At 47.7% G+C, this 12857-nt stretch overlaps 1 protein-coding gene across 1 annotated transcript; it reads left to right on the plus strand.

Annotated features, from left to right (window-relative positions):
- Nucleotides 1-82: 82 nt before the first annotated feature.
- LOC121461183 (zinc finger protein 250) lies at nt 83-12593 on the plus strand. Its single transcript, XM_041672086.1, has 5 exons — nt 83-227; nt 5171-5261; nt 5438-5564; nt 5812-5925; nt 10705-12593. Exons 2-5 carry the CDS (start codon nt 5220-5222, stop codon nt 12027-12029), a joined length of 1608 nt encoding a protein of 535 aa, XP_041528020.1. The 5' UTR covers nt 83-227; nt 5171-5219; the 3' UTR covers nt 12030-12593.
- Nucleotides 12594-12857: the final 264 nt, after the last annotated feature.

The raw sequence follows: 12857 nt of genomic DNA on the forward strand, positions 1-12857 counted from the left end.
GGAGGCCTCGGCTCTCAGTGGTCCGGGGGCGCAGGCCAGGAGTCCTTTGGCAAGAAAAGCCTGAGGCAAGGCGGACGATCCGACCCTCAGGCGCTGTGGTCCAGGACTGGGGGGTGGGGACGGGGGCGGGGTCCCCTGGGATTGACGACTGCGCAGACCGGGCGGGACGGCCCCTTTGTCTTAGGGAGCTGAGACTGCAGCCACAGGGCGAAAGGTTGCAGCAGATGGTGAGTGGCGTTCTGTTGGATGCGCGGGACTCTCTCCTTCATCCGCACCCAAGCTCCGCGTCCTCACGTGCGCCAACCCTTCCCCCGATGGATGCCTGCGGCCCGGCTGCTGGCCCCAGGCCGCACCCTCTGCCCCAGTCCCTCGGACTCTCCAGGCCCCTCTCCCCTGGACCCCACACAGTGGCTCCCACCAGCCTGGGTCGGGATGGATGGTTCTGATGTGCATAAGCTTTCTTAGTGGCTAGTTAATTTGGTTTAGCTTGGGATTCGGATGAGGTTTTGTGAAATAACCGCGTCCCAGACTGCCCTGGAAGTCCTGGGTTAGCACGATCCTCCCTGCCGTCAGGTCCACTCACTGTACAGGGTTTTAAAGTCACTTGCACGGTCTTATCGACCGCGCAAACACCCTTGTGGCATCCTCAGCAGCTGAGGCTGATTCCTGTCAAAGTGAAGGTGCCCTGCCCTCTTCCACATAGCACAGCTTCTTATGGAATTTGTTCTTCTGCGGATGCTTTCTTGTTACTCTGAAATAGCCCCTTTTAATGGGTGGCAACAGCTTCTCTAACATGGCATTTTCCTGTTTAATTTTTATTTTATGTGTATTTGTGTTTCGTCTGCCTGTGTATCTGTATAGTATGTGCATGGCTGTTGCCAACGGAAGCCAGAAGAGGGCATCGGGTCACCTGGAACGGACTGTGAGCCATCACATAGGTGCTGGGAATCTAATATAGGCCCTCTGGAAGAACAACCTGTGCTCTTAACCCTTGAGCCCTCTCTTCGGTCCCCCATTTAAATATTAACAGAAGATGATATTGCCGGGAAAAGAGGATGGCTCAGTTGAACACCTGAGTCCAGATCACCAGAACCCACGTTTGAAAAACTGGATATGCTTGTTATGCCCAGATCCTCGAAGTATCCAAAAAAAGTCCCGTATGTAAAAGCAAAGAGCCTTTTTCTACACAGTTTGCAAACTTGGACTCCTGGTGTCCAACGTGTTGGTGAGAGCCCCTAGCACAGGTAGGGCTGGGTTTTTATAGCAGCAAAGGTGGGGGGGGGTGAGGGATTTCTAAGGTTCGGGACCCCAGATTGGCTGACATTTGTCTAGGGTGTCCTGGTGAAAAGCCAATGGGTGTGTGCTGACAGGTGATTCTATCTACAATTTTTGGAATGTTAAGAATTTCCTTTGGATGGTCTATTCCTGGGTGGTTCCTGGGTGGTCTCAGTTTGTGGTCTTTCTTGGAACCTGGCATTTCCTTAGGGAAAACTACTGAGACTCAGGCCTCTATTGAGCTTGTCATGGCTGAGGTTGTCCTCTGGTCTCCACATGCTTGCTGAGTTGTGGGTACAATAATTGCCTTGTATGAGGGAGGTGTAGTATTCCCTAAGGTCAGAGGACGTTAGTCAGAATAACCACTGAGCCATCTCCCCAGCCCACAAGGATTCTTTTACATGCCTGCCCAGTGTCCTGTCAGTGAGAACACATGTATCTTTCTAGAATAATTGGAAGCAAGTACTACTGCCGGTGCGTGTGCACACTCCTGTTATTAATATAGCAAGAAACCTCCTGTGGGCTCTACCACCTACTAGATAGATGCTTCTGTTTAAAGCTGTGTGAGCATCAGTTCTGCCACATTGTACACTGGGAATTTCCATGTGGGGGACACAGAGAAATGGCATGAGGTTTATAGGCTAGGGCTAGTAAGCCACCTGTACCATCCTATGCAGAGGACAGTCCCTGGGGCGTTCTTGCCATCAAGATGTTTCCATTCTCGATTGTTATTGGTGAACGTGAAAACTCTGCATTTGTCTTTTAGCTGTTTGTATTCCCATTCAGATTAACCAGCGTGTGTTCTTTTTGTGTATATTAAAATACACACTTGCCTATATGTCTCCTTTGGGCCGTGGTGGTGCATGCCTTTAGTCCTAGCCCTCGGGAGGCAGAGGCAGGGGAATCTTTTCTTTGTGAGTTCAAGGCCAGCCTGATCTACAAGAACTAGTGTCAGGACAGGCTCCAAAGCTACAGAGAAACCCTGTCTCAGAGATAGATAGATAGATAGATAGATAGATAGATAGATAGATAATGTCTTCTTTGGTTTTATTTGTTTGTTTGTTTTATGTAATTTTTGTTTTCCAAGGGAAGGTTTGTAATGATCTGTTTTGTTTCTTTAAGAGGCAAGCCACGCCCACTCCCTTTCCTGTCTGCTGAGGCAGGCAGATCTTCCTTCCTGGTTGCAGCTGAGTCTCTTCCTTTTCCGGCTCTCTCCCAAAGAAGCAGCCTCTGCCTTACCCCACTTCTTCCCTTTCCCCCCTTCTCTCTCTCTCTCTCTCTCTCTCTCTCTGCCTCTCTGCTCTTCTCCCCTTCTCCCTTCCCCCTCCATAACCCACTAAATAAATATCCAATCTCATTCTGCATGGCATGCCTATCCATGTCTCTGTCTCTCACCCATCGCCTTCGGAGACCTGCGGCGTGGTTTCGTGGCATGCTCATCTGTGTGTCTCTCCTGCTGCACCCACTTGGGGAACTGCTCCATCTCTGCCTGGGACTGGCTGTCTTGGGACCCACTGCCCACTGCCACTGCTCGGGGACCTGCAGCAGTTCTGCCACTGCAGCTACTTGAGGATCCGCAGCATTTTTATTTAATCCATTTCAAGTGTAATCATTTCAAGTGTGTAATAGCCCTAGCTATCCTGGAACTCACTTTGTAGACCAGGCTGGCCTTGAACTCACAGTGATTCACCTGACTCTGCCTCTCCAGTGCTGGGTTTAAAGGTGTGCACCACCACTGCCCAGCTGGCCGTTTGTTTGTTTGTTTTATGGGCAAATCATTTCTATTAAAGTATTTTGGCTTTTTGCTATGCTTTAAAGGGCTTTCTTATTTCAAGATTATTTTCTAAATAGTCTGGTTTTGTCTGGTACTTTTTAAAGTAATCTATTTATTTTTACGTGCATTGATGTTTTGCCTGCATGTATGTGCATGTGAGGGTGTAGGGTTCCCTGGAATTGGAGATACAGACAGTTGTGAGCTACCATGTGGCTGCTAGGAATTGAACCCAGATCCTTCTACAAGGTGGGTAGTAGGATTGAACTCAGGTTGTTGGGCTTTGTGGAAAGCCAACCGTGCAGGTCATGATGCTCACCCTTTTTTTTTTTTTTTGACAAGATCTCACTATGTAACTCAACCTGGTCTTTTCTGAGGATCCTCTGCCTCCACCTTTCTGAATAGCTGGACCTACAGGGGAAAGGAGCCATGATCAGCTTCCATTTCACTATCAGAGAACCAGAGGCCTGAAAGGATAGATTATAACCCAAAAGGACAGATTATAACCCAAAAGGACAGATTATAACCCGAAAGGACAGATTATAACCCGGAAGGACAGATTATAACCCGGAAGGACAGATTATAACCCGAAAGGACAGATTATAACCCGGAAGGACAGATTATAACCCGAAAGGACAGATTATAACCCGGAAGGACAGATTATAACCCGAAAGGACAGATTATAACCCGAAAGGACAGATTATAACCTGAAAGGATAGATTATAATCTTGCTCCCCATTTTTTCCAGTACCATCTGCCATTGGCTGCAACCTTGGCTCTGTCTCACTGTTATAGATGCTCCCGCCCAACACTTGAGAAGACTGAACCCATCTGCTACAGGCTTGCTCTCAGACCCTCTCTGTCCCCAACCTCTTATCTGTATTAAACATCTGTCTATCAAGGTGTGTCCCCAGGACCCCCTCCACCGCCAAGTGGTGAGACAAGACATCCTTCAGGTCCCGGACCCTCTGGTACTCCAGACTCAGCTCACGCATAACCATGCTCAGACCTGTGTTGCCCATCCATAGGCTGAGCCCTTCCCACATCAGAGCACAGAAGCTATCTAAGACTAAGCAAGGGCCCGAGCCTGTGGTTTTCCACAGAAGTAGATGACCCGCTTCCCACTTTGGAGGGAGTACTTCTTGGGAGATCGCATGGCTTAATGCCTCTAGGTTCATATGAGCCATATGAATGCCTTGAGTATAGAGCATGTAGGGCCCTGAGGAGCTACTGTCCTTGTGAGCAGGCAGGACCATAGGCCAGGCCAAGGTGAGCCAGCCAGCAACCAGTCTTCACTGGCTCCCCACATAGATATGATCAGTCACTCATGGGGACCCCAGTGGTCTAGGCTGTGAAAGACTGGAACTTTTAAGTCCTTAGAAAACAATAGGTAGATGCTTAGAGATCCTTATCATTCTAAAAATTATTTTATTTTCATATGTATATGTAACAGACCATAGAGGCCAGAAATAAGTATTAGATCTCCTAGAACTGAAGTTGGGCAGAAACCTGGGTCCTCTGCAAAAGTAACAAGTACTTTTTTTATTTTTTCGATTTATTTGTTTGTTTGTTAGTATGTATATTGTGTTCTGCCAGAAGCAGGCACCAGATCTCATTACAGATGGTTGTGAACCACCATGTGGTTGCTGGGAATTGAACTCACAAAGATATCACAACCTCTGGCTCCCTGTCATTTTTCAAGTGGGACTTTCCCTGACTAAGCCTACTAGATGGGGACAGCCCAGGAACCAGATGTTTGCTCAGGACTCTGCACTAGAGAATACCAATGTGAGCGTGGGCCTGGGGAGACAGAGCAGAACTACAAGGGCTTCAGCTCCTGGAGTCTAACTTCAGCCTGCCCTTCTTTGCTTTGTTTTGTTTTTCGAGAAAGGGTTTCTCCGTAGGTTTGGAGCCTGTCCTGGAACTTGATCTGTAGACCAGGCTGGCCTCAAACTCACAGAAATCCACCTGTCTCTGCCTCCCAAATGCTGGGATTAAAGGCGTGCGCCACCACTGCCCAGCTGTCAGCCTGCCTGTCACTGACTTTACCTGACAAGGGACACCCCCACACACAGATGTCAGGATCTGTGGAACTGGACTCTCATGTGTTCTTGGCTTTCTCAGCCCCACAGGATCCTGATTCCTCTTGTCCTTACACACCTAAGACGCCAAGATGGCAGCAGCTGGACTTCTGCCACTGCCATCAGGACCTCAGGTGAGTGGTCCCAAAAGCTTATTCAGTGGCTTGACCAAAGCTCCTTCTGTGCCCAAGCAGTCCATCTATCACTGCCTCTCCTGAGCTCACGTGACTCTATGGGGCCCGCTACTAGTTCCCCATGGCAGATGTACTACCTGTCAGGCACGAAGTTACTAAAAATCTGGCCATTCCAGGTCAAGGTGACCTTCGAGGACGTGGCTGTTCTGCTGTCCCAGGAGGAGTGGGCCCGCCTGGGCCCTGCTCAGCGGGGCCTCTATCGGAATGTGATGATGGAGACTTACGGCAATGTGGTCTCGCTAGGTAAGGCTCCTCCATGGGCTCCATTTGTCTTTGTGTGCTGGACTCAGGTCGGAGGTTTCCCAGAGATGGGACAGCTGCTGGGAAGAGAGGCACTCGGAGCAGACTGGTCCTGGGGCTTGCTCACCTCAGGGATTCAGCTCCAACAGAAAGGAAGCTTTGTCCTTTTCCTGTGCCCACATAGAGCATGGATTAAGGGAGTATTTTAGCAAATATTGTATAATCCAGGGGCTTCCCTCCTCATGAGCAGGACTCCCAGGATCCAAGCCTGTTGTGATCTCCCAGCTGGAGCGAGGAGAAGATCCATGGGTGCTGGATGGGCAGGACACTGAGCCGAGCCAGGGCCTGGGAAGTGGCCACTCCGGTGAGTGAGGAGAATTAATCCTGCTTCCACTGCAGGTATAATCTAGTTCAGACGGAGCCGCTGATGGAAGAAGCTTCCATTGGTCAGGGAAGGGCTCTGTCACTCTTCCTCTGACAGAATGTCCCCAGACTGGGAGGGCCTGGGCCAAGCAGTAGTCCATGAAGGAAGCGCAGGTGGGGTAGGAAACTACATAGGGAGGTGAGCCTAGGTACAGAGGAGGGAGGACAGGATCCTGAGCCCTGTAGAGGCTACGGAATATTTTATTTTTATGGTTTTTTGAGACAGTGTTTCTCTGTACCTTTGGAGCCTGTCCTGGAACTCTGTAGATCAGGCTGGCCTCGAACTCACAGAGATCTGCTTGTCTCTGCGTCCTGAGTGCTGGTTTAAAGGTATGCGCCACCACCGCCCGGCCTGGGTTACTTGATTTAGAATAAGGCTCTTAGTATAAAAGGGGAATTTTTCAACCTGATACTCATGGTGAAGAGCTGGAAGTGTGATCTCGGGTATAAAAGAATCTACTATCCCTTGACCTGTGAAATATTGTACTAAGGTACCATGTATTATATAAATCAAAGTTAAAAAAAAACAACAAAACTATAAGGATTGAAAAAGAAAAGTATTGTTTGAAGTTTATATGATTTTTAACTTGGAAAAAGAGATTTTCTAGAAATATTGTTAGATAATAAAAATCATTTATATTGTCAGCAACAGACAAAGGTATAAATAAATATTAATATTATGACATATATAGCAGCATCAGATAGTTACTTGGGATGATGATGAGATGGCTTAGCAGTTAAGAGCATTTGCTGCTCTTTCAGAGGACCCGAGTTCAGTTCCCAGCACCCACATGGCAGCCCACAAGCCTTTGAAACTCCAGTTCCAGTGGATCTTACACTCTCTACTGGCTTCCACACGTACCAGGCACACAAGTGGTACACAGACATACATGCAAGCAGAGAACACTCATACACATAGAGTAAATAAAAAGTATTTTTAAATGAAAGCTCCTAGTTCAAAATGTCAGCATCCTCTTGGATCTGCAGTTGGGCTCAACACACTCAAGTCGCAGCGTGGTCTTCTTTGTAGTTTTTTTTAATAGTTTATTTTTATTTTATGTGCATTGACATTTTACCTGCACGCATGTCTGTGTGAGGGTGTCAGATCTTGGAGTTACAGAGAGTCGTGAACTGCCATGTGGGTACTGAGAATTGAACTCTGGTCCTCTGGAAGAGGACTCAGTGCCCTTAACTGCTGAGCCATCTCTCCATCCCCCCTTCTTTATAGTTTTAGTCTTTTCGTGGAAAATAGGCTTAGTCTGCCCAGCATAGCCACTCTATTTCCTGCCCTTGTGGGCTTGGTGCTTACCACATTTCTTGCAGAATGTCCGGTGGGTCTTAGGAACATTCATCATGTTGGCATGGTGTTATTGGCACAGAAAGAGAAAGGAAAGACCAGTAACCATAAAAAAAAAAATTTAAGTTACTTGGGAAAAATTGTAACAGGGACAATGATATGACGTGATCTTCCAGGTCCAATCTGGAAGTCTGTGTTTACAGTTGCATTAGATGAAGAGTCCCTGACTGCAGGTAACATCAGGGTCTCAGGAAAGCCACAGCCAACCTGTTCTTCCTGGATGCGCCCCTCAAAGTGGGAAGAGATAACGTAGCAACAACTATACTGGTTGACTGACTTCAGTGTTTCACTGTGGCCATTTTCCCCTTAAGAATTATCCTTCTGGGGGCTGGAGAGATGGCTCAGTGGTTAAGAGCACCGGCTGCTCTTCCAGAGGTTCTGAGTTCAATTCCCAGCAACCACATGGTGGCTCACAACCATTTGTAATGAGATCTGGCGCCCTCTGGCGTGTGGACATACATGGAGGTAGAATGTTGTATAGATAATAAATAAAGCCAGGCAGTGGTGGCACACACCTTTAATCCCAGCACTTGGGAGGCAGAGGCAGGCGGATCTCTGTGAGTTCGAGACCAACCTGGTCTACAAGAGCTAGTTCCAGGACAGGAACCAAAAGCTACGGAGAAATTCTGTCTTGAAAAATCAAAAAAAAAAAAAAAAAAAAAAAAAGAATTATCCTTCCGGGGTTGGAGAGATGGCTCAGAGGGTCAGAGCACTGGCTGCTCTTCCAGAGGTCCCGAGTTCAATTCTCAGCAACCACATTGTGGCTCACAACCATCTGTAATGAGTCCTGGTGCTTTCCTTTCCAGCAGTACATTGTATGTTTAATAAATAAATAAATCGCCGGGCGGTGGTGGCGCACGCCTTTAATCCCAGCACTCGGGAGGCAGAGGCAGGTGGATCTCTGTGAGTTCAAGACCAGCCTGGTCTACAGAGCTAGTTCCAGGACAGGCTCCAAAACCACAGAGAAACCCTGTCTCGAAAAACCAAAAATAAATAAATAAATAAATCTTTTTTTTTTAAAGATTCTTTTTTTTAATATTTATTTATTTATTATGTATACAATATTCTTTCTGCGTGTATGCCTGAAGGCCAGAAGAGGGCACCAGACCTCATTTCAGATGGTTGTGAGCCACCATGTGGTTGCTGGGAATTGAACTCAAGACCTTTGGAAGAGCAGGCAATGCTCTTAACCGCTGAGCCATCTCTCCAGCCCATAAATAAATCTTTAAAGAAAGTACAAAAAAAAAAAAGAATTATCCTCTCTTGCCGGGCAGTGGTGGCACACACCTTTAATCCCAGCAGAGGCAGGTGGATTTCTGTGAGTTCAAGGCCAGCCTGGTCTACGAAGGCTAGTTCCAGGGCAGGATCCAAAGCTACAGAGAAACCCTGTCTCAAAATCAAAAAAAAAAACAAAACAAAACAAAAAAATCTCATTATCCTGAAATCCAATCTCCTCTGAGAAATAGTCACGTGACAGCCGCAAGGACACAGCATTACGTCACAGAAATCTTGCAAAGAAATTTTTTTCCTTTTTCTTTCCCTCTCCAAGCTGAAGTGATCCTCCTGCCTAACCTTTCTGAGTAACCAGGACAAATACGACTGGCTTTGCAGAGCAAGCCACTGACTGTGACCATAGCAGACTGGGGGTGGGGGTGAGGAGAATTTTCAGATACTGCCGAAGCTGCCTATGGAGGTCGGCCATAGGGGATTGATAGATCCTCTTGAAGAGCCTTCAGGCTTCCTGGGGAGGGAAGAAACAAAACAGATTCTCTAGGAGAACAGAAGCATCTAGTGACTCCATAGCTCAGGCCACAACCGAGGGTGACATGCATGTGCTGGACTGGAGAGATGGCTGAGCAGTTAGAGGTCACACATGTCGTTAACTTGGGAGGCAGAGGCAGGCAGATCTCTGAGTTCCAGCCCAGCCTGGTCTACAGAGTGAGTTCTAGGACAGCCAGGGCTACACAGAGAAACTTTGTCTCAGAAAAACAAATAAAAAAGAGAACTGGCTGCTCTTGCAAAGGACCTGGGTTCAATTCCCAGAACCCACATGCCAGCTTATAGTTATCTAACTCCAGTTCTGGGGAGTCGACACCTTTATGCAGACATACGTGCAAGCAAAACATCAGTGCATATAAGATAAAGTAAACCAAAAAGGACTGCCATAGCCTCCCTCATGTCGGGGGGGGCCAATACATGCATGGCCCACCAGTTCACTCCAAGGAGTAAGAACACCTAGTTCTTTACTATCCTGACATAGAAGGGAATGGAAGAGGAAGAGCTGACGCTGTACTTGCCTGTGGTCCTGGCCTCTGCAGCAAAGCTTACTAAATCTGTACTTTGCCCCAAAGTTGTTGATCCCACTGGTCCTTGCCAGAGACCCTTGTATGTCCTTCAAAAATGTGAGACTTTCGGAGTTGTAAGGTATCTCTGCAGATAAAGGTAAGCAATGCAAGCCTGGAAGCCAAGCCTGAGTTCAATCCCCAGAACACACATAAGGGTTGGAGGGAGAGAACTAAGTCCGAAAAGTTGTCCTCTGATCTCCCTGTGCACACAGTCCATGTACTGCCCCCCCTCCCCGCCCTCCGTGCATGCGCACACATTTTAAATTTACATCTTTCTGTGGGGCTTCCTATCCTAGGCTGTCCATCAAGTATGACAACCCACTCAGGGAAGTCTGCAGATAAGACCATGGAGAAGTGGTTAAGTGGTGTGGGACAATGGGCTGTATTCTGTCAATTATATTTTAAATAAATGCTGATTGGCCAGTAGCCAGGCAGGAAGTAGAGGTAGGGCAACAAGAACAGGAGAATTCTGGGAAGAGGAAAGCTTGGTTGGCAGTTCTGACCCAGCCACAGAAGAAGCAAGATATGACTGCCTCGCTGAATAAGGTACCCAGCCACATGGCTAACATATACTAGAATAATGGGCTAATATAAGTTGTAAGAGTTAATAAGAAGCCTGAGCTAATGGGCCAATCAGTTTATAGTTAATGTAGACCTCTGTATGATTTCTTTGGGACTTAATACTGCAGGAACCGGGCAGGACAGAAAACTCAGTCAACAGAATGTTGCCCAATGTGTGGACAACTGCATCCACATAAAGCCTGAGAGAGCTTGAGAAGTAATTCTAGACATAAAATAATAGAGTTAAGCATGGTTTATTGATAGCAGCACTTTCTTGGGCTGTGGTGGGCTCTGCTTGCTAGAGGCAAGTGCTCTCACTTAAATACTGAATTCACAGTCCTCCTGCCTGTGAATTATTTAAAATATAATTGACAGAATACATGGGATTACAGGCATGTACCACCCATCCACTACCCCGGCGAGTGTTAACCTTTTCATTTTGTATTTGTTGTTTCAGAATGGAAAACCAAGGAAGAAAACCAAAACACAAACTTGAACTTACAGCCATTGATCTCAGACGAAAAAGCAGTGATTCTGGGGGAAACATCGTTGAAGGAGGCTAATGAAGAACATTGCAAAACAGAGCAGAACATCTGCCCAAATCCAGCCCCTGTTGGCCCCCATACTGCCCAGGTATCAAGTCCTAATGTCCCACTTGCTAGACCCCAGGTGGCTCCTAGCGGAGAGAGACCCTATATATGCATCGAGTGTGGAAAATGCTTTGGTCGGAGCTCTCACCTCCTCCAGCACCAGCGAATACACACTGGTGAGAAGCCCTATGTCTGCCATGTGTGTGGGAAGGCCTTCAGCCAGAGCTCTGTCCTCAGCAAGCACAGGCGGATCCACACCGGCGAAAAGCCCTACGAATGCAACGAATGTGGGAAAGCCTTTAGAGTGAGCTCGGACCTTGCCCAGCACCACAAGATCCACACGGGAGAGAAGCCTCACGAATGTCTAGAGTGTGGGAAGGCGTTCACTCAGCTCTCCCACCTCATCCAGCACCAGCGGATCCACACGGGGGAGAGGCCCTATGTGTGCCCCTTGTGCGGGAAAGCCTTCAACCACAGTACTGTCCTGCGGAGCCACCAGAGGGTGCACACTGGAGAGAAGCCTCATGGGTGCAGCGAGTGTGGGAAGACATTCAGCGTGAAGAGAACGCTGCTGCAGCACCAGCGGGTCCACACCGGCGAGAAACCCTACACGTGTAGTGAGTGTGGCAAGGCCTTCAGTGACCGCTCGGTGCTCATCCAGCATCACAACGTGCACACCGGGGAAAAGCCGTACGAGTGCAGTGAGTGCGGCAAGACCTTCAGCCACCGCTCCACCCTAATGAACCACGAGCGGATTCACACGGAGGAGAAGCCCTATGCGTGCTACGAGTGTGGGAAGGCCTTCGTTCAGCACTCGCACCTCATCCAGCACCTCCGGGTCCACACCGGGGAGAAACCCTATGTGTGCGGCGAATGCGGGCATGCTTTCAGTGCGCGCAGGTCTCTGATCCAGCACGAGAGAATCCACACCGGCGAGAAGCCCTTTCAGTGCACAGAGTGTGGCAAAGCCTTCAGCCTGAAAGCAACTCTCATCGTGCACCTGAGGACCCACACCGGTGAGAAGCCCTACGAGTGCAATCGCTGTGGCAAGGCATTCAGCCAGTACTCGGTGCTCATCCAACACCAGCGGATCCACACGGGAGAGAAACCCTATGAGTGTGGGGAGTGTGGGCGTGCCTTCAACCAGCACGGGCACCTGATCCAGCACCAGAAAGTACACAAGAAGCTGTGACCCATGGCGGTCAGAAGCCCAACTTAGAACCTGCACAATACATTTCCCAGTTCTGGTAAATCTGCAGGACCTTTTCCTTGGTGGCTCAATGTCACAATTCCTTTTCCTTCTAGAGAAAAACATTCTACTGGTGTTACCTTTTTTCCCTAACCATCTTGAGGTTATAGTGGAGAATCCTATAATTGTGGATAATGGTAAAGTTAGCCATAATTCTGCCTTTGATTATTTGACATGAATCAGTTTATTGAAGCAACTGAAAAGACTATATTGACATTTCAAATGGAGTTGTCTTACAAGCTTCACACCTTTCCTAAATACATCTGGTCATTCAAATGCTGTATTTAAATTTAGAATGTTGGACTATTTTCAGTTATCTTTTTTTTGGGGGGGGGGGCCTACTTTGAAAGGTCTTTGTGTAGCCATGGCAATCCTGGAACTCTGTAGACCAGACTGACCTCAAACTCAGATATCCACATGCCTCTGCCTCCCTACTGCTGGGGTTAAAGACGTGTGCCAGCACCAACCAACTTATTTTTGGTATTTATTAAACACTTAAGTACTATGTATGTAAAGTATCATTTTAAAAAAAATTCTTGAGCCAGAGGGATGATGGGTTCAGTGGATAAAACCTGATAACCTGAGTTTGCTTTCCAGAACCCACAAGGTGGGAGGAGAGAACCAACTCCCACAGGCTTCCATGTGAGATCCAAGCAAGAGTGTGTGATATGCACACACATAGATAAAACTAATATTTTAAAATATTCTTTTTTTTTTTTTTATTTTCGAGACAGGGTTTCTCTGTAGCTTTTTTGGTTCCTGTCCTGGAAC

The sequence above is a fragment of the Microtus oregoni genome, unplaced genomic scaffold (assembly GCF_018167655.1).
Source record: "Microtus oregoni isolate MIOR12 unplaced genomic scaffold, Mior012 000022F_ref0000154, whole genome shotgun sequence".
In the NCBI taxonomy this organism is placed as follows: domain Eukaryota; kingdom Metazoa; phylum Chordata; class Mammalia; order Rodentia; family Cricetidae; genus Microtus; species Microtus oregoni.